A 21,435-nucleotide genomic window follows, 5' to 3' on the forward strand; every position below is an offset into this window, starting at 1 on the left:
TCAAGAAGAAGCGGGAAAGCTCTCCAGCTGATTGCCTCTAGAAATTTTTCCTGTGAAGTTGTTGTTTGCAGCACTAAACCATGACAAGAAATTAAGAGCTTTCAATGATGACGGAATTTTGCCAGATAAGTGATTGTCAGAAAGGTCTAACCTTTCCAGGTTGGTGAGAGCAGATATTTGATCCGGGATTTTTCCTGTGAATTTGTTCATACTTAAATCCAACACATGAAGAAGCTTTAGGCGTCCTATCTCGGCAGGGATATTTCCATTAAAGCTGTTGTTTCTCACGTTTAATGTCGGAGGCAAGAAAGAAAAACTTGTGTACTGAAGCAAAGAAGAACCATTGTGTGGATTCACAGCAATTGGTAACTCTAGAGAAAATTGTTTTACTTTACTTGTTTGCTGCATTGTCATAGCTTGAAGTGTGGACAGTTCCCTTGGGAATACACCTGAGAAAAGGTTGCTAGACAAATCCAAGTAAAAGAGCTTAGGAAAAGATCCAAGCCAACTTGGAATCTTGCCAGTAAACCGATTAACTGACAGATCGATAACTTCTAGCTCTTTGAGCCTTTCAATCCAGCTGGGTAAGTTTCCAAAAAGTTGACAGCCGCCTAAACCAAGAACCCTGACCTTTTCAAAACCATTTTTTATCTACAATTCCTGGACCTTCTGACAGTGTTTCACCGAAAAAATTCAGGGATAGGACGACAGCAGTAAGGCTCTTGCAGCCCATTAGATTGCTGACAGCTCCTGTGATATTAGTAAAGCTATTGTTAGAAAGAGATATAAACGAAAGTGACTGCAAGTGAGACACAGTAGCTGGAATTTCTCCAAAGAAGTAGTTCCTAGATAGTCTAACAGCAACTAAGGACTTGCACATGAAGAGGCTTTCTGGTAACTTTCCGGTCAGGTGATTGTATCCCAAGTCCAATATATGTAGACTACTGAGCTTGGAAAAATCCAAGGCAGTGATATCTCCGTCCAAGAAATTGAACCTTAAATTTACCGTAATGAGATTGATACAATTCGTTAGAGTTGAAGGCAAAGGACAACTAAGATTGTTTTCATAGAGGCGGAGTTGTTGTAGGTTGAACAGTTTGCCTATATTTTGTGGGATTTTTCCTGTTAAGAACGATGAGGTTTATAGACTGAACAATTTCATCACCGATCGGTCCATATAGGTCATTTTCTGGCAAGGATAGTTCTCTTAGTGTCGAAACATTGTAAATATCATATGGGAGCAATCCCTTCAGAATATTGAAACCCGCCCGAAAAAATTCAAGTTGTTCACATTCCCCAAAGCCATGTGGAATTTTGCCACTGAACTCATTGTACGAAAAATCCAAGAAGTTGATGAGGTTTGAGTTGGAACAGATATATGAAGGAATATTACCAACAAAGCTGTTGTTGCTAACATTGAAACTTACAAGATTTGATGCTACCTTAAATAAAGTAGAATGGATGGTTCCATCCAGATAATTGCTGGAGAAGTCCACTACTCGAACTGAAGATGGCAATGGAGAAGATGATGTTACCTCACCTGACAAACTGTTAAAGCTCAGATCAATTGTTTCGAGGCGAGTCAAAGACGAAAACAAGATATCAGGCAAGGGACCATAGAGCAAGTTGTGGGAGAGCTTGATATAAGAAAGATAAGTGAGATTTCCGAGAGAAGGCGAGATTTTGCCTTAAAGACATCTAGATGGTAGCTCCAGATGGCTGACTCTGCCATTTTAATCACAAAATATACCTTCCCAGAAGCAACAATCTGTTGATGTCGACCAATTTAAAGGTTTAGCAGTACTTGTTAAAGAAAGTGACATCAGAGACGCAAGATCAAACTTGTTGCAAGCATAGCAACAAGAACCATGTCCAAGAATGATCAAGAGGTAAGCAAGGCCTAAAGGTATCATTTTGCAGGGGACAGAGCTCATCTCTGAGCAACTTGCATAGGAGCCTGTTATAAGGCCATCTCCGATTGTTATAATCCAAAAATTCAAATTCATTGATTCAAATACAGATTCAAATTTCTGAACAACTCCGACAGTATGATCCAAATATTTTTGATCCAAACTACCTTTTTACATATAATAATATATAAATATCATATTAAGCAATTTTATTATAAATTTATCGTTTAATCATTGTTAAAAATTTATATAATATTTCATAAATTAATTAAATAAAAAAAATTTAATACACATAAAAATATTAAAATTGTGCACTTAATTCAGAAAAAACACATTTATTGCAATAATTAACATACAAAATATTATTGATACAAACTAACCGAATTAGTATATTCTTCTCACAAATAAAGCAATTAATCCGTGTAATATGTGTCTCTTTATTTTTTATTTTTCTAAAACGGTCAAGGAATTCTTGAAATCGAGTATTTTCATTGATCAGAATAGTCTCAACTTCTAGATCCGGCACTTATGACTCTTCAATGTACTTCTATTTAAATTTTAATAAAATTATGTTTTCTCATTATTTTAAGTTTTAGTTTAAAAATAAATTTTGTTAACTATTAATTATATTCTGTTATTAATTATATAATTAAAAAATTAAAAATTAATTTAAAATCTCATAAAATACAAATAACAAAATTATTATTTTATATTAAATCAAGTGATCCAAATTTGGATCACTGAACAATAATGATCCAAATTTGAATCAGTATTATTTATGACCATTTAAATCACTGTTTGAGGAAAATTTAGGATAATTTAACTTAAATTTGGATTTTTGGATACGGTTGAATTTGCCCTAAAAACTTGAAATTTGTAGAATATGGGATGTCCAGCAGTTTCAAATGTCAACTCGGGCAGCATGAGTTGTGTTCCCCAGTCAATAAAAGAAAAGAAAAGTAAAAAAGTAATGTAATAGTATGCATCATCACAAATAAGAAAAGTAAGGGAATCAATAAAGTAATGTAGAAAAGAAGACCTATTTCTAGTAGATTTCGGCTGTTGAATTTATAGCAACATAAACCTAATAATTTTTGTCCCAGAAAACAATCAGGTTACCATAGTTGACCGTCCAATTCAAAATATTTTAAATTTAAATTAAAATGTTAAAAGAAAGTGGATGAAATTCCCTTTTTTCAACAAATATTAAATGATATTTTATTAGGGTTTTTTGGAGTCACGGAAAATATTTCAAAAATGCGGTAAAACTTTACATGCAACATGAAATATAATATTTGCAACCTCACGGGTAGAGCTGGCCAAATGTGCGGGTTTGAACCGCACATTCGGGACCGCTTCGTACGGAAACTGTAAAAAATTCGGACCGTACCGGGCCGGTTCGAACCCGCCCAACTCGCTAAATTACATGAACCGAATACGAATTGTAAAATCATGAACCCGGAACCGCACGAGCCCGCACGAGCCAAGCCCGCACGAGCCGCACGAGCCACTCAACCCGCACAGCCCGCACGAGCCCGCACGGCCCGCACGCAACTGTGCTCACGCGCCAGCACTTCTCCTCCCTCCCTGCTGCTTCTGCCGTGCCTGCTGTGACTGTCTGTAACGTTAACCTGCAGTCTGCAGACTCCAGTTAACGTTAACCTGCAAGTTAACGGGTTCCACCTCCAACGGCAACTTTTATCTCCTTATAAATATATACATATAAACAGCAATTTATTTACAATTTCTTCGAACTCAATTTCTGGTTCTCTCTCTCAATCTCAATTTCTCCGACCTCCAACTTCTTTCTCCGACCTCCAACTTCTGTTTCTCCGACTTCTTTCTCCGACCTCCAACTTCTGTTTCTCCGACTTCTTTCTCCGACTTCTTATAATAACCCATTCGCAATTTTCAATTCAACAACAAAGAGGGAGCATTTATAAATTATAAGTTATAACAGGGATACTTCTTATAATTCTATTCACGTTTATAACAGAAAATGGAACAGGGAAGAGGGAGCATTTCTTCTCAATGTTCAACCCCGTCCGCTTCGATGCTCCCGCCTCGACCCGGATCGACGTTTAATACCGAAGAAGGTATGTTATTTTCCGTGTTTTTGTGTATTTTTGATGTTTGATTTTCCGAAAAACTATGAACTTGAGGATTTGAGGTTGAGGTTTGAGGATGAGGACGGAGTTGTTGTTGTTGGTGTTTGAGGATGAGGACGAATTTGTGTGTTATATATATATAATATATTGTTTATTCGTTTTGTAAAATATTTTTTTTAATTAATGGTTGTAAATTGTAATTTCGTTTTCTATTCGTTTTTATTCGTTTAATTCATGATTGTAATTTTTTTAATTGGTTATTGTAATTTTATTAATAGATTATAATATTTTTATTCATTTTTAATTTTATTCGTTTTTTAATTTCTGTAGGTGCTACGAGTTCGAGACAATCATCGCACGTGTGGACATATTTTTCGAAATAAGCTATGCCGGATAATCCGAATAGATTTAAAGTACATTGTTTGATTTGTGTACAAAATGGTAGACCACAGCCACCATTTAGTTATGCTCGAGGGACCGGCACGGGAACAATAAGCCGACATTTGGAGAATATTCACTCTATTACGAAGGCGAGTCACGAAAGCGGAGAAGCACGAAGAGGTCCACAACAATCACAACTCGGTGGTTTTATGACATCAACGGGAGGTGGAGGTATGCCTTTTTCCTATAGTAGAGATAGAATGATAGAAAGTTTTGCTACTTATGTTACACTAGACGAGTTACCATTTTCTCACGGTGAGAGTGATAATTTAGAATATATGATGAAAACTACGATAAATCCGGCATTTAGAAAAATTCCTAGAAACACACTAAAACGGCACACAATAACACATCATTGCGCTAGAGCACAATTAATTGAATTTTTTCGAGAATTTGATGGTATGGTTTCGTTAACTAGTGATTGTTGGAGTTCGAGTCAAGGTGAGCCTTATATATGTGTTACCGTTCATTGGATTGGTGTCGATTACATGTTACAAAAACGAATTATTGCATTTGATGTTATGGACGAATCACACACCGGTTATAATATTATGTCTAGAATTTTAGATACAATTAAAGAATTTAATTTGTTTAACAAGGTATTCACAATTTCCTTAGATAATGCTGCTAATAACAACAAATGTATTAATTATATTAGGACCGAAATTCCTTTAGTTTTAGATGGAGTATTTTTACACATTAGATGCTGTGCTCACATAGTTAACTTAACGGCTCAAGTAGGAATTCAACAAATAACTAATTTATTAGAACCTATTAGGAAGGTAATTAAGTATCTACGTTTGGCGGGTAAATATAGGTCTAGGTACAAGAAATTGTGTAAAGAAAATGGACTAAGGCCGAAAAAATGGGGTATCGATTGTCCTACAAGATGGAGTTCGACATATAAATTACTTGTTGAAGCAATTAAATATAAACCCATTATTACCATCTTATATAACGACGATCCAATTCACCAATACGAAGGAGGAATTATTACCGAGGAAGATTGGGAATTAGCATCTACTGTACGTGACATACTTTATTGTTTTGCGCATGCTACTAAAGTTTTTTCTTATGTTTATGAACCAAATGTACACCATTGTATCATTGAATGTGTTAGTATTGTTACTACTTTAAAGGAATACGAAGAAAATGATAATTTTAGTGATATTATTAAGGATATGAAAATTAAATGGATCGAATACTTTACCGAATTTCCGTATATTTATGGTATTGCATGTCTTCTTGATCCCGGTGTTAGGAAGGAAGGTTTAGAAAATATGTTAGAACATTATTATGCTGTGTTAGGAGTTTCATATAATCATGTTTTATATGTAACTAATTGTTTAAATTTGTTGTTTCGTCTTATAGATATGTATGCTCCAAAAACTCAAAGTACTATACCACCAAAGAGTAGTAATACTTCTAGTAGGTTTAGTAGTACCATTTCATCTATACTAACCAAAAAACAAAAATGTAGAATTTCCCAGTCATCTACCGTACCTTCTTCTGCCACTAGTATGGTTCACGAATTTTTTCATATAGTTATGAGTTAAATGATGATTTTGATATACTAACATGGTGGAAGAATCATGAGTTACAATTTCCGGTTTTAGCAAAAATTGCAAAGGATATTTTAGTTGTCCCAGCTTCTACAATTGCGTCCGAGTCCGCTTTTAGTGCAGGCAGAAGAGTGTTAGATGAGAAGAGATCCAGTCTTGTGCCAGACGTTGTAAAAATTTTAGTTTGCAAAAAAGATTGGGATCAAGCCGATAAAAGATAACAAGGAAGAAAAGAAGACTCCGACGATGACGACGAGCCATGGATGACAATGGATACTTCATCCGAATCGGGAACCTCAACTAGCGAACAACTTTAGAACAAATATTTAATGTAATTTTTTTTTAAGTTTTAATATCATTTGATTTGTAATTTTTTAATGTTTGATACGGTTTGTTCCATTTTTTAGAGAGAGAGGAGTCCTCTCACATCATTTGTAATTATTTTTAAATTAATAAAATTTATAAGAGGTACCGTCCTCTTTTTAACCAAAAATTTAAAATAATAAAATTAATTGATTACAACTATAATATTTTGAATAAATTATGTGACATAATAGAAAATAATGTTACATTTTGTTATTTATTTTTTATTAATTGATTACTAATTTCGAGTTATTATTGCTCGAGTTTTCAGGAATTATTGCTGTCAGGATCTCAATTATGCAGCCCGCACACGACTCGCCCAGCCCGCACACACGGCTCGCCCAACTCACGAATTCAACCCGCACAGCCCGCACACACGGCTCGCCCGCGAATTTGTTCGGTTCGTTCGGTTCGGTTACGAGTCCTGTTTTAACGGTTCAAACCCGGCCCGAGCCCGGTTCGTAATTCAGCGGTCCGGTTCAGTGTTTAATTACCGAGTGTTCAACCCGTGTGCGGCCCGGCCCGGCACGCACGGACCGCACACTTGGCCAGCACTACTCACGGGACCGGTCATTGGATAAGGCAACGAAGGCGAACGTCTAGGGCACCATCTACTCACGGACACCAAAAAAAATTATACATATGTACTATATATTGATGAATTTATGCATTTATATATTTACGTACATTTGACTGTATTTTTTAATATAAAAAAAATTATTTTGATTATGTATATTGATTAAATGTACATCATTGTCCTTATCCATTTCTCTCAACCATGAATGAGCTTTAATCGGATCTGGCAATCCTACAAACTCTGGGGGATGACGAATTGAAAATTTTTGAAGTTCCCAACTCTAGGGGCTGATGGTTGTTGCAAAAGTTGGAAGAGTTCATCACAGGGGTGTCTTGGTTTTGCTCTTGGTTCTGAGTTTGAGTTTCTTCTTCTTGGCGATTTGGTGAAGTGGCCATTTTACAAACCTGGTGAGCAATTATTTAGCAATACGATAGCATGACATACATAACAGTAAAGATTCTTTTGGGAATAGTTTTGCGGGTTTTAATTTTTATCCAAATGCTCATGTAATCCTATAACTACATAATTCACTCACCGGCTAGGGTTCTTACGTGACATAAGGTATATTGTCACAAAGATGTTTGAATATGGTCACTTGGAAAAACTGGGTATGCAAAACAGCTTATGAAACTTAAGATTCCGCAATATAGAAACAAGATGCATACATAGATAGTTTATGAAATTCATCGGTTTCTTGCAAGATAACCAAAGTACACCAATAGTTCGAGTACAATAAGTTCTGAGAATAAAGTACAATAGTATACCAAGGTTAAACAGAGGAAAAATTGGAAAATATCCCCCTATCTACCCCTAACTTCTGCCTAACTACTACCATCATAAGGAACACTACAGAAGATCATAATACAACATAAAAGGGATCCCGACATCTGACCAAGTATCTCAAAGCCTACCGACGCTGAAAAGAAACAACAATAACAACAACTACGGGCTCTACCAGATGTCCCATCTGAACTCACACCCAAACTACACATGGTGATCCAGGATCTCCCTCAACACAAATAGCATCCAACGCATAATCTTATGAAATCTACAGGCCTCGGCGTCAGCATCGCTACAAGAAGGTCCCTCATTCAACATCTACGGTCAACCTGCTCCACCATTTCAATACGAACACGCCACTCAGGCTCTGGCACCAACATCTGTAATTTAGAATCTCGGGCCAACCTGTCTACCAAGGATCTCAACTCAGGGATGTGAGTCAACACAAAGTCACGGTCCCGGGCCAAGTCATCACTAATATGGGCAGGTACAGGCAAAACAGGCACTCTATTGGGAGTTGGGGACTTAGGCATAGGAGCTGGGGAATCTGCCCTAACCTCTGGGGAATCAGGTACTGGGATCAGGGGAGAAACAGGCATAGGGGCAGCATTGTCCTCGGACGGATCCTCCTCATGGTCTGAACTAATGTACTGGGGCTCTGCAGGTGATCCCGGTAATAAACTATCCTCATAATCAGCATCACTACCACTACTAGGGTCCTGAGATGAAACATAAAATAACAGCCAATAAAATATCAACATTAGGGTTAAATAAAACCTCCAACTGACTCAATGCCCTAACTCTATTTATCATCTTAACCTATTTATTCCACTTAGACTATACCTAATAGTCTAACTCAACTCTATATGAGTCGAACACTCTCACAATATTAATTATCCAAATACCCTTTTATCCTAACTTGTCTCATCCTGTAGCTCTGATACCCAACTTGTGACGCCCTCAAACTCGGGGTTAGGAGTGCGGACCCACAAAACCAATAAACTAACATAATAATAATAAAATATGAAAAACCCCGAAACTAACAGGATCTAAACAAGATTATATATGAAACAAGATTACAACTACCAACCAGAATATATTATTATTACAACCCAAAATATGAATAAATTCAAAGTATTCGATTTCGACTTGGAATCGACAGATAACCCAAAAGTATATGTTTTAGCTAATACACTTCCTACCAACTTATTATCGCTTGCTCACACAGCATCTACCTGCTCTAGCATCTGAAATCCCACAACACGATAGGGACCGCCAGGAACGCTCTTGCAAGCGGTGCGCCTAAGTCTGACCATCTTCTTGCTTAACTGCCATGGTTAGATCAAATAAAAATAAATGTTCAAAGACGCTCAACAAGTAACTATATAAGCAGTTCTAGATATCAACATAATCAACATTAATTGAGGCATTCTATTTCTGAATAAAACTAAGCTAGGTGGAAGTATTCTTTTAACGGCTAGGTAAAGGCATTGAAAAATGTTCCGGGCTTTCAGGATTCAAAGCTTGGGAGAACGCCGACATTTATCACAATTAATAACAGGGTTCTCAGGGAGTTTCTCATTTCAAAGGAAGCAATCATCCAAGCTTCGAGAATCAATAATAAAGTAAAGTGACAGGGTACTCGACCAAGTTTCATAAATTTAAAGAAGATACTACTCATTCTGTTTTATTTCAAGTAAATTAAGCAAATTGCTTTATCAAAAATATACATTTCTTCTTTTATAAAATATTAAAGAACCCTCGATTGGAATATCCATCTTTTAAATATAAATACAGGTGATCAGCCCATACTCACCTCCATCCGGTCATTAAGGTACCTATGGCATTATTTCAGCCTTATATTGGACTAGCCCCGCTAACCTCTTATATGACTGGAATAGTCTCACTAGTCTTTTGCGTCTATATCCAATCTTCAAGGAATTCATTTGGAAAACCTTTATGTTGGAATACGAGAAAGTTTAACTAAATTCAATTTTAACATTTCCGATAAGTGAAATCGTTTGGACTCTTTCAAGTCGAAAGTCATTCTTAAGTTCAATTCAAAAATTCAAGGAAAATGAACAAATCGAGAGTAAGCTGGGATCATAAGCTAAATATATTGATCAAACGTTAAACAAGGTGTATAGGGTCGCAATAAGGATGGTTCCAAAGAACGACACATAACAAAGCATAAGGGAATATCAAGGAGTGTAGCATATGAAAAGTTCATAAAGATTCTCTTAAGGTCAAGGGATCATGAGTTAACAAAATACAAGGATAGGGTACACGTATTTGAAGCAAAGGGGTTACTATTAGAATTTGTCACAAGGATTGATAACAAGTGTATCATAAGGAACAATAACAGGGTTATCTCAAGAATCAATAACAGGTATAACAAAGAACTTTCATTCTATCATGGCATCAACAATAACCTCTCTATAAAAATTCATAATATAAGGCAGGGTTACGTGCTCAGCAGAGCTGAGCGGGCGCTCAGGGGGTCTCTGGAAAAAAAAATTTCGAGCCCGGTTTTTCTGATTTTTTTGTGGTTTTGGATAGGTTATTAACTTCTAAGGGTTCCTGTAGCAACAAATCATGGGTTGCCTCCCACGCAGCGCTTCTTTTTCGTCATTAGTTTGACGTTGCATACCTTCCTCAAGTTGACAATAAAACGGCACTAACCACTTCTCGGTTTACCGTATCCCCATAGTAGTGCTTCAAACGCTGACCATTAACCTTGAATGCTTGGTCCGGATCGTTCTCAAAAATCTCCACCGCTCCATGTGGAAACACAGTTTTGACAATAAAAGGTCCAGACCACCTTGATTTCAACTTTCCAGGAAAAAGTCGGAGATGAGAGTTGAATAAGAGAACTTGTTGCCCCGGTACAAATAACTTAGGATGTAGCTTCCTATCGTGCCACTTCTTCACCTTTTCCTTGTACATTTTGTTATTCTCGTACGCTTGAAGTCGAAATTCATCAAGTTCATTAAGCTGAAGCATTCTCTTCTTACCAGCTGCATCTAAATCCAGGTTCAACTTTTTCAACGCCCAATAAGCCTTATACTCAAGCTCCGCAGGTAAATGACATCCCTTACCATACACCAGTTGAACCGGGGACATACTAAATGGAGTTTTGTATGCTGTTCTGTAAGCCCAAATAGCTTCATCGAGCTTTAAAGACCAATCCTTCCTTGACGGACAAACAACCTTCTCTAGAATGCGCTTGATCTCTCTGTTAGACACTTCCGCTTGACCATTTGTTTGTGGATGATAGGCAGTAGCAATTCGATGATTCACATTATAACGCTGCATCATAGAAGTGAACTTACGGTTACAGAAATGCGACCCTTCATCACTTATGATTACCCGAGGCGTTCCAAACCTTGTGAAAATCTGCTTATGAAGAAAATTCAACACTGCCTTTGCATCATTTGTCGGTAGAGCTTTGACTTCTACCCATTTTGAGACATAATTGACTGCCAGCAAGATGTACTGATTATTGCAGGACGAGACAAAAGGCCCCATAAAATCGATTCCCCAAACATCAAAGACCTCGACTTCAAGCATCACATTTAACGGCATCTCATCCTTTCTCGTCAAATTTTCCACTCTTTGGCAACGATCACACCTTAAAATAAACTGATGAGCGTCCTTAAACAAAGTAGGCCAGAAAAAAACCTGTTTACAGAATACGAGCTGTCGTCTTCTCGCCACCATAGTGTCCACCATAAACTGTGGAGTGGCAGTCTCGTAATATCCCCTCCGTCTCACAGAACGGGATACATCTCCTGATGATCTGGTCAGCTCCCTATCTAAACAAATATGGTTCATCCCACATATACCACTTCACCTCATGCAGAAACTTTTTCTTTTGAGCTGAGGTCAAATTAGGAGGCATTATATTGCTGACAAGATAGTTTACAATATCGGCAAACCATGGCTCTTCCTCCTGAACTGCGAACAACTGCTCATCCGGAAAAGATTCGTTGATCAATGTTTTATCCTATGAAGTAGACTCGGGATTCTCCAATCTAGAGAGATGGTCAGCTACTTGATTCTCAGTACCTTTTCGATCCTTGATCTCTAACTCAAATTCCTGTAGTAAGAGCACCCAACGAATGAGTCTCGGCTTCGAATCCTTCTTGGAAACCAAATAGCGAATGGCCGCATGATCCGTGAATACTGTCACTTTTTTCCCAAGCAGATAAGATCAAAATTTCTCGAAACCAAAGACTATAGCCAAGAGCTCCTTCTCAGTAGTGGTGTAGTTCAATTGGGCCCCATTTAAGGTCTTACTAGCATAGTAGACCACATGAGAGAGATTATTCTTGCGCTGCCCAAGAACTGCACCTACCGCATAATCACTCGCATCACACATCATCTCAAAAGGCTCTGTCCAATCCGGTGTTGTAATAACTGGTGCAGTGATTAAACTCTTCTTGAGAGTCTCGAATGCAAACATTCATCATCAAATTTGAAAGGCACATCTTTCTCAAGCAAGTTGCACAACGACTTAGATATCTTTGAAAAGTCCTTGATGAACCGCCGATAAAAACCCGCATGACCAAGAAAACTACGGATTCCTTTCACAGAAATAGGTGGTGGAAGATTTTCAATGACTCCCACCTTGGCTTTATCCACCTCAAGACCCTTGCTAGAGACCTTATGCCCCAGAATAATGCCTACACGTACCATAAAATGGCATTTCTCCCAATTGAGCACCAAATTAGTTTCCACACATCTTTTGAGCACGGCACGAAGATTATTCAAACATTCATCATATGAATGTCCAAAGACGGAGAAGTCGTCCATGAACGCCTCAACATTATTCCCAATCATGTCAGAGAATATAGCCATCATACATCTCTGAAAAATGGCCGGTGCGCCACATAACACAAATGAAACTCTGCGAAAAGCAAACGTGCCAAATGGACAAGTGAAGGTAGTCTTCACCTGATCCTCTGGTGCAATACAAATCTGATTATACCCTGAGTAGCCATCCAAAAGACAATAATACTCATGACCAGCAAACCTGTCAAGCATCTGATCAATAAATGGAGAAGGGAAGTGATCCTTCCTCGTGGCCTTGTTCAGCTTTCGATAATCCATGCATACTCTCCATCCTGTAACTGTTCGAGTGGGGATGAGCTCATTCTTCTCATTTGCTACCACAGTGATACCTCCTTTCTTAGGCACACATTGTACAGGGCTCACCCAAGAACTGTCAGAAATAGGATAAATGATGCCTGCATCCAGCCATTTCAGAATTTCTTTCTTCACCACCTACTTCATGATAGGATTCAGTCTGCGCTGTTGCTCAACAGTTGGCTTACTACCCTCCTCTAGCAGAATTTTATGCATACAATATGAAGGGCTGATCCCTTTGATGTCTGTTATGGTCCATCCAATAGCTGATTTGAATTCTCTCAAAATCCTTAAGAGGTTGTCTTCCTCACTACCTGAAAGGTCAGATACAATAATAACAGGTAAAGTAGATGCATCACCTAAAAAAGTATACCTCAAGTGTTCAGGTAATGGCTTGAGCTCCAAGGTAGGTGCTTCCTCAATTGATGGTTTGAGCTTTCCTTCAGCATTCTTGAGGTCAGAAGTACCAAGAGATTCAAACGGCATGTCCAGCTTTCGTCTCCAGGGATAAGCATTCAAAAATTGTAATTGCTCGTTGCCATCTTCATCATCACTGTCAAAATCCCCCACTAAGGCCTTTTCTAATGCATCAGACATTAGCATATGATCGAGTTCTGAAGTAACTGCAGAATCAATCACATCCACTTTTAAGCACTCCTCATCTTCTGTAGGGAATTTCATTGCTTTAAATACATTGAAGGTCACATCCTGATCCTGCACCCGCATAGTAAGTTCTCTTTTCTGCACATCTATCAAGGTACGGCCAGTAGCCAAGAAAGGTCTTCCCAAGATTATGGGAATCTTCTTATCTTCCTCAAAATCCAGAATAACAAAGTCTGCAGGAAAGAAGAGCTTATCCACCTTGACTAGCAAATCCTCCACTATGCCCCTTGGGTAAGTAATAGAACGATCAGCCAATTGTAGAGACATGTAGGTGGGTTTTGGATCAGGCAAATCCAACTTTTTAAAGATCGACAACGGCATCAGATTGATGCTTGCTCCCAAATCACAAAGCTTTGGAGTGCAAGGAATGGTGAAGCTACCTGGATCTTTAAGCTTTGGAGGTAACTTTTGCTGCAGAACAGCGATGCATTCTTTCGTTAGAGCAACGGTCTCAAGGTCATCTAGTTTCACCTTCCTTGAAAGAATACTCTTCATAAACTTCGCATAACTAGGCATTTGCTCCAGAGCCTCAGCGAAAGGTTTATTGATGTGAAGTTTCTTGAACACCTCTAGAAACTTACTGAACTGCTTATCCAGCTTTTGTTGTTGCAATCTCTTAGAGAAAGGTGGTGGAGGATAGAGCTGTTTCTCCCTTGTATTACCCTCAGGCAGAGTGTGTTCAACAGTAGTCTTCCTTGGTTCCGTTGCTTTCTCCTTTTGCTTAGCTTCTTCATCTCTAACTTCAGCTTCTTCTTCTTTTACCTTTTCAGCATTAGCAACTTTCCTAGACCTTAAGGTAATAGCCTTGACTTGCTCTTTAGCTTCCTTCCTGCCTGGCACTTCCGTGTCACTAGGAAGTGTTCCAGGTTGATGATTGAGCACTGCATTGGCTATTTGACCGATTTGATTTTCCAAGGTCTTGATAGAAACCGCCTGACTCTTGCATAACAGCTTAAGTTCCTCAAAATCAGCACTAGTAGGTGCAGTTGCACTTCCCTGTTGAGGATATGATTGCCTTTGAGCATATTGCTGCGGTTGCTGAAATCCAGGTGGATTGAACTGTTTACTCACACCTTGCTGATATGGTGGCTGAATAGCATTCTGATTATTACCCCAGCTGAAATTTGGATTATTTCTGTTGTTAGGATGATAAGTAGCTGGTACAGGCTGTTGTAGTCGCTGATAATTATTCACATACTGAACAGATTCATTGACGAGAGAACACTGATCCGTAGCATGAGAACCTGCACAAAGCTCACAGACCATAGCTATTTGATTAACTCCATATGTAGCTAGAGAATCGACCTTCATAGACAGCGCTTGGAGCTGCGCTGCAATAGCAGTGGCTGTATCGACTTCCAGAATACCTGCTACCTTCCCAGGCAGCATCCTCTGAGTTGGGTTTTGATGCTCATTTGCAGCCATAGTCTCAATAAGATTATAAGCCTCAGTATAGCTTTTGGCCCACAAGGCGCCTCCAGCTGCTGCATCGAGCATGGGCCAAGATTGGGCCCCCAAACCATTATAGAATCCAGTGATCACCATCCAATCGGGCATTCCATGATGTGGACACTTTCTCAACATTTCCTTGTAGCGTTCCCAAGCTTCGCACATAGATTCTTTAGGTTGCTGCGCAAACTGAGTAAGAGCACTCCTCATAGCAGCAGTCTTTGCCATCGGATAAAACTTCACCAGAAACTTTTGTGCAAGATCTTGCCAAGTAGTGATGGACCCAGCTGGTTCAGAATGTAACCAGTCCTTAGCTTTGTCCCTCAGTGAGAATGGGAAAAGCCTCAGTTTGATAGCCTCATCAGTCACGCCATTATACTTGAAAGTACTGCAGATCTCGACAAAATTCCTTATGTGCATGTTGGGGTCTTCAGTCGCAGCACCTCCAAAAGAAACAGAATTCTGCACCATCTGAATAGTGCCCGGCTTGATTTCAAAGGTGTTAGCTTGAATAGCCGGATGAAGAATGCTTGACTGAATGTCATCAATTTTAGGCCGAGAAAAGTCCATAAGAGCTGGATCGGCCTGAACAATACGATCACCCATGATTACTGGTTCTTTCTGCTCACTTCCTGAATCCGAATATTCAAAATCTATCTTCTCCGGAATATCAAGAACTTCGTCTGTCTCCTCAGCTGTATCTAAAGTCCTCTTGCGAGTACGAGAACGAGTTTGCATAAACGCTCACTAAAGTACCTGAAACACAACCAGAAACAATAAGTAACTAATACATCTTAATCACTGAGTCCTAATGACCAATGATGGTAAGTACATAAACTAAACAAATACGCTGAGTCCCCGGCAGCGGCGCCAAAAACTTGTTAGGGCGAAAACACGCGCTAATAATACACACAAGTATACGCGTTCGCAAGTAATATAGAATACTTTCTAGTTCGTTCCCACAGAGACTCAGACTAATTATTGTTCAATTAAACTCACTCACCAATGTATGATTACTTCTCAATGTTAGAACACTAACACTTAGAATTATTGACTAAATATTAACTACAATTAACTACTTAATTAACACTTCGAATTAACAATATTAAAACACTCATGAGATCACAACTTCATTACTACTTCCTTCAATAGTTATTGTTATTACCCTTAGCATGCAACAGTGATGATATTAATCGAATAACACGAAACTGATAAAAGCCAACTCTCATTGTACTAATACCATTCTACCAAACATCCACAATTAAGATAGAAGTTGAATAGACATCAATTATGTTGAGTTCCTATATGTCTACAGAAATTGACAACATAGTGATTTAAGCACAAGTTATTCCTTTTGATTACACAAGGAGAATAAAACGGTTAGAGTTACCCACTAATCATGCACATCATACATGAACCTATGCTAGCATGGCAAGTTCTAAATCTCGAGATCCACCGTCGCTTCACAAGAGATTAACACCCTATCTTATATGTCCGCGACGCACATAAGACGAATACGCACAACCAACACTAGATATCATACAATCATCACATAATAAGGTATTAAAGAATTAACTAAAAAATTCCATAGCAAATCCGTTACGACCCCATGATCACGATTAGCCCATGATAGCACTTATCGTCATCGTGGGTTCATATGAAAACATGATAAACAAACACAAGAGAATAATAACTAAACTAATTATATTAAACTAGAGTACGTCACAAGAGTAATTAGGTTCAAAAGCAATAAAACTAGCATCCAACGTTACAACGAAATAAGAATCACAAGAAAATATGCTTCCTCTTCGTTGCGATGTGCTAAAACGGTCTTCTTCCTTATCTCCTTCGCTCCTTGCTTAATACAACGATCCAACCTTGTGAAAACGTCTCCAAATCTACTTATATAATAGTCCCATAAAACTCAGATTACATAGAAGTTGGAAGCCAAACAGAAGTAGAAGTCTAAAACAGATTATTATTTTTCCCGACCCTGCGCGGCCACTCAGCATAGCTGAGCGGGCGCTCAGCCTTCTGCGCGGCCGCTCAGCATAGCTGAGCGGGCGCTCAGGACCCTACTGGAAAATTCCTGAGTTTGCTCCGTTTCTTCGCTGCGATTTGCCCCTTTCTTTCCTCTCGCAATGCTTAACACATGCCAAAGCTTATTCTTGATGATTACTCCTCCGAAATGTAACTTATACCCTGAAATGCACAAACACTAGAAAAACGCATCGAATACACAAAATACTTGATTTCAAGACACCAATTTAAGCCATTTTAAGACGTTTGAAGTGGTATAAAATGCCACTTATCAGTGCCTCAAAAAGCTTTCCTCTTTACGGTATACGAGCTACTGCCACCTAAGATTTCCTTCCCTTTACTATCCAGAATGCCTCCGTTATCCAAATCTACAACACAAACAAAACCCTAATTAGATACTTGATCGTTTCCCGACGATTCTCAGAACGTCTAACGTCTACCCCAATCGCAATGAATCATTTAGATTATAATCACAAGTATACTCACATAGCACATAATACAATATACTTTTATACCCTTAGCATCGAAAATAGTTTAATACTTTACATTTAGCAAATAATCACTGATTCGCATAACTCGACACCAAAACAACTTATTCCTTTTCTTTTTATCAAAAATTTGAACCAAAATATAATAGAATCGAGTAAATTCGTTTAATACTCAACATGCAACTACTTAATAGGAACATGCATACTCTTAAATCAAAACCTATTCGAAATTCGAACTAAAAACTAAAAAACCACCTTCATATTAATCAATTCATCAAATAAATCAAACCAGTTTCCTTACAACTGAAAATTTCATTCGGTTTCTCAAGTAAAAATGACATGCAACAGTCATTGATCACTTATCCTTAACTTATACACCAAATCCAAATTAACCATAAGAATTAGACTCGAAAACCTTGAAAACATACACTAACACACATATGAACGCACTAATTAATCTAGAATCACTCCAACAAACATCAGTGATTCATGAAATCGAACTTACACACAACATACGTGTTAGGTCACATACACTGTAGAAGGGGGTTGAATACAGTGTTTAGCACAATCAAATCGAATTAAAGAATACAAGTAACAGAAAACAGACTTTATTCAATATAATAAACTCTATTACAATATGGCACTGTCCTCTCTCAGTGATGAACAAATATCACGAGAGCTGCTAGGGTTACAATGAATATTATTCTCGATAATGATAACACATATCGTGTAAACCCTATGTGTGTGTTTATATACTACACAGTTACAAGATAATCGTTAATTGATATGGAATATAATTCTGCTTCCTAAAATTTATCAATCAGATATCTTTTCTTCCAAGTATTCTATTCTTCATAGAATTCCTTCTTCATGCATATCTCTTCTTGCATTTGTCTTGATCTTCTTTCCTTTCAATCAACCGCCTTTCTTATCTGAAAGTCTCCTTAAGTCCTGATATTATCTCCTGATAAATATCTCCTGATAACTTAAGTTCTGAGCACTTAAGTTCTGATATCTTAAGTACTGACTTCAGTATAAGTGCTGATTTCCAGTTAAGTACTGATTTGCCCTGTTTAAGTAAGATTTGAAAACTAAACACAAATCATATTAGACATGACATCAACAATATATCTAACAATCTCCCCCAACTTGTAAATTAGCATAATATACAAGTTTAACAGATATTTGATGATGTCAAAAACATTAAGTACAAATGCATGAGAATTTGACTAGATAACTACAACTTACAGTCCTTAAAGTTTTACCAACTTTAACTTCTGATAACAGCTTCAGTCTGTATACACATCAGAATTTGAGCAGTTGTAGATATTGACTTGGCTTCAATTACTGATCTCTTCGATATCAGGAGTTGTTATGAGATAGTTATTTAACAAACATCTCTCAACATATTTAAGTTCATCAATCATCCTCCTTTTAGCATTCTTCAATTCAACTGTATCTTCACTAATTTGAAAGATAACAGCCCTGAGATCATTTATTCTGGCTTTCCTTATGTCCTGATCCAGTCTGATCAAATATGCCTTGTCATACTCAAGATTAAATTCTACAGCCTTATAACCCAGATAGGTAGTTATAATCTTAGCAGAGTTAGGCTTCATCTCAACAATATCACCCTTGTGATCTCTGTACTTGGGACAGTATGTGCTGTCAGACTTTATAGAATAAAGCTTCTTCTGTCTCTGAATTTGAGTCTTCAAATAATTTACAGCACTTTCTGTTAATCTGTTCTTCACTTGAAGTAAAAATAGAACATGTTCTAGTTCCTCAAAATACTTCAGTGGTATAGCATTCTCCCTTATATGGTAAACCCTTCCATATGTCATGAAATATAACAAGATGTGTTCTTTCAAGAAGGTATGATAAACCATCTGTACAGATTCAAGCTGATTCAATCTTTCAGGAGTTGCTCCAACACCTGGTTCACTTTAGAAAGTTGGATCATTGGTTGTGTTCTGCACTCTTCTTTCATCAGCACTACCCAATCCAGATTTATCTCTTGATTCCTTTCCTGTAACCACTCTTGCTTCAAAACCACTAGTTGCAGTCTTCAAAGATTGAGTTTGTTTGGCTTTAGTGAATCCTGATAGGAGTAACTTTGAGGATTTAACATGAGTAATGTCAGAGGCTTACTTTAACTTATCTTCTGATATCAAGCCAACTTGAGCTATGTCAGAGGTTGCTTGCTTCATTTTCATATCAGAACTTACTATATTTTGACTCTGAACAACTTGAGCCATGTCAGAGGTTGTTTGAGAAATCTTCTTTGAAATCAGAGTAAGATTAGCATCTTCAACAGATATTTCATAATCCATAGGAGGCACATAAACCTTTATAGGTTCACCAACTTTCTCGTTGCCCTTGGACCTTGGATCTATCTCCATTTGTGATTTGGCCTTAGTTGCCTCAGGATTTGTCCTTTCTTTTATCACAATGCCTTTAGCCTTAGGAAGTTTCTTTTCAACAACAGAAACTTCAGATTTGGAGTTGACTTTTTCTAACTTAAGTCTAGCTTCTTCTTCCTTTAGACTTTCAAAGTCCATTCCTGGATTTTCTTTCAGAAATAACTGTCTTGAAATCTCCTCATCAAGTTCCAGATGTTCATCTGAACTTATCCTTTTACCAGTATCAGAAGTTATTCTTCTCCCAGTATCAGAACTTGTTCTTTGACTTGTAGTTCTAGTTCTACTTGATGAAAAACCTTGACCTTGACCATAACCTCCACCCATTCCAGAGTTTCCCGGATCATCTTTTCCATCATCCTTTCCCTTCAGTGTCTTAATAGGTTTGCATTTGGACTTAATTACTTTCTCTCCCTTTTTGGCATCAGCAGGTAAAAGAAGAGAGACAAGCAATTCCACTGAGGATTGGATCTCATTGAGTTGATTTTGGTGAGAAACTTGATTCTTCAAAATTTCATCAATCTGAGACTGTTGCTTCTCTTGGGTTTTCTCAATTTAGGCAATTCTGTCAAAGGTATGTTGGAAAAACCTTTTCTTTTCAAGTTTCATATTCATATCTTGCTGGATCAAGTTTTCTTGAATTTTATTCACCTTGTCATGAGTTATTGAGTGTTGACCTTGAAGGTGCCTTGTACTCAATGCAGTAACTCTCAGCTGAGTCTTGAAATCATCATTTATCAGCATTTCATCAGCTTTTGCAAGATGCTCAGCAAGAATCTTTTCAGAAGGAACAAAGGTAACTGTGTTCCACTCCTTAGTCCACTCCTGTCCTCTAGGAGTTTCACTCCAAGGTATTGGTGTTTCCCCTGTAACAAACTTCTTGACTATCTCAGCTTTATGAACAGTTTGTTGAGGTGCATATCCTGATGGACCAGTTGCATCAGCATCTACATTTATAGCAGCAGCTTCACCAGTAACTTCATCATTAGCAGCATCAGAACTTATAGAATCAGCATCAGCAGCATCCTCTGATAAAAGAATAGCATGAGAGGCTACGGAGGCTTCAACATCATCCTCTAAGGGCTGATCTCCAACTAAATTCTGATCAACAGCCATATTCTGATACTCACCTAACATCTGATCTTCAGTATCTAGATGCAAAGAGGGTGTTGTAGACAATTCTGGATTGAAATCAGCATCAAGAAGTAGTGTTGTTGGTGGAGTGATTTGAGTAGGTGGAGTTTCTAGATTCAAAACCTGAGGCACTTCGAAGTAATGGATGTTAATTTCATCACCTGGCTCCTGGTTATCAGCATGTACTGGAGATACTGGAGGTGTGGGAATATGAGTTGTTTCTGGCTCATGAAGTGGAGAGTGAAGAGTTGCATGAAGGTCTGGATCAGCACTAGGAGAATTGTGAGCTTCAACAGGGTCTTGTGAGATCAGAGATTCCTGACCCCCTTCCTTAGATGCTGCTTCCAGTCCT

General features: G+C 38.0%; 1 protein-coding gene and 1 non-coding gene across 2 annotated transcripts; one reads left to right on the forward strand and one right to left on the reverse strand.

Moving 5' to 3' along the window:
• Positions 1 to 3,812, reverse strand: LOC141708438 (receptor-like protein 2). The gene is made up of 6 exons (XM_074512085.1): positions 3,706 to 3,812; positions 3,475 to 3,541; positions 1,751 to 1,768; positions 1,102 to 1,637; positions 642 to 995; positions 1 to 580 (listed from the first exon to the last, which is right to left on the reverse strand). Exons 1-6 carry the CDS (start codon positions 3,810 to 3,812, stop codon positions 1 to 3), a joined length of 1,662 nt encoding a protein of 553 aa, XP_074368186.1.
• An 11,295-nt stretch (positions 3,813 to 15,107) lies between these two features.
• LOC141683510 (small nucleolar RNA R71) lies at positions 15,108 to 15,214 on the forward strand. Its single transcript, XR_012560322.1, has one exon. It is a non-coding gene; the product is annotated as a small nucleolar RNA R71 (small nucleolar RNA).
• The last annotated feature ends 6,221 nt before the right edge of the window (positions 15,215 to 21,435 follow it).

Source organism: Apium graveolens, chromosome 1 (assembly GCF_009905375.1).
Source record: "Apium graveolens cultivar Ventura chromosome 1, ASM990537v1, whole genome shotgun sequence".
NCBI classification, from domain to species: Eukaryota; Viridiplantae; Streptophyta; class Magnoliopsida; order Apiales; family Apiaceae; genus Apium; species Apium graveolens.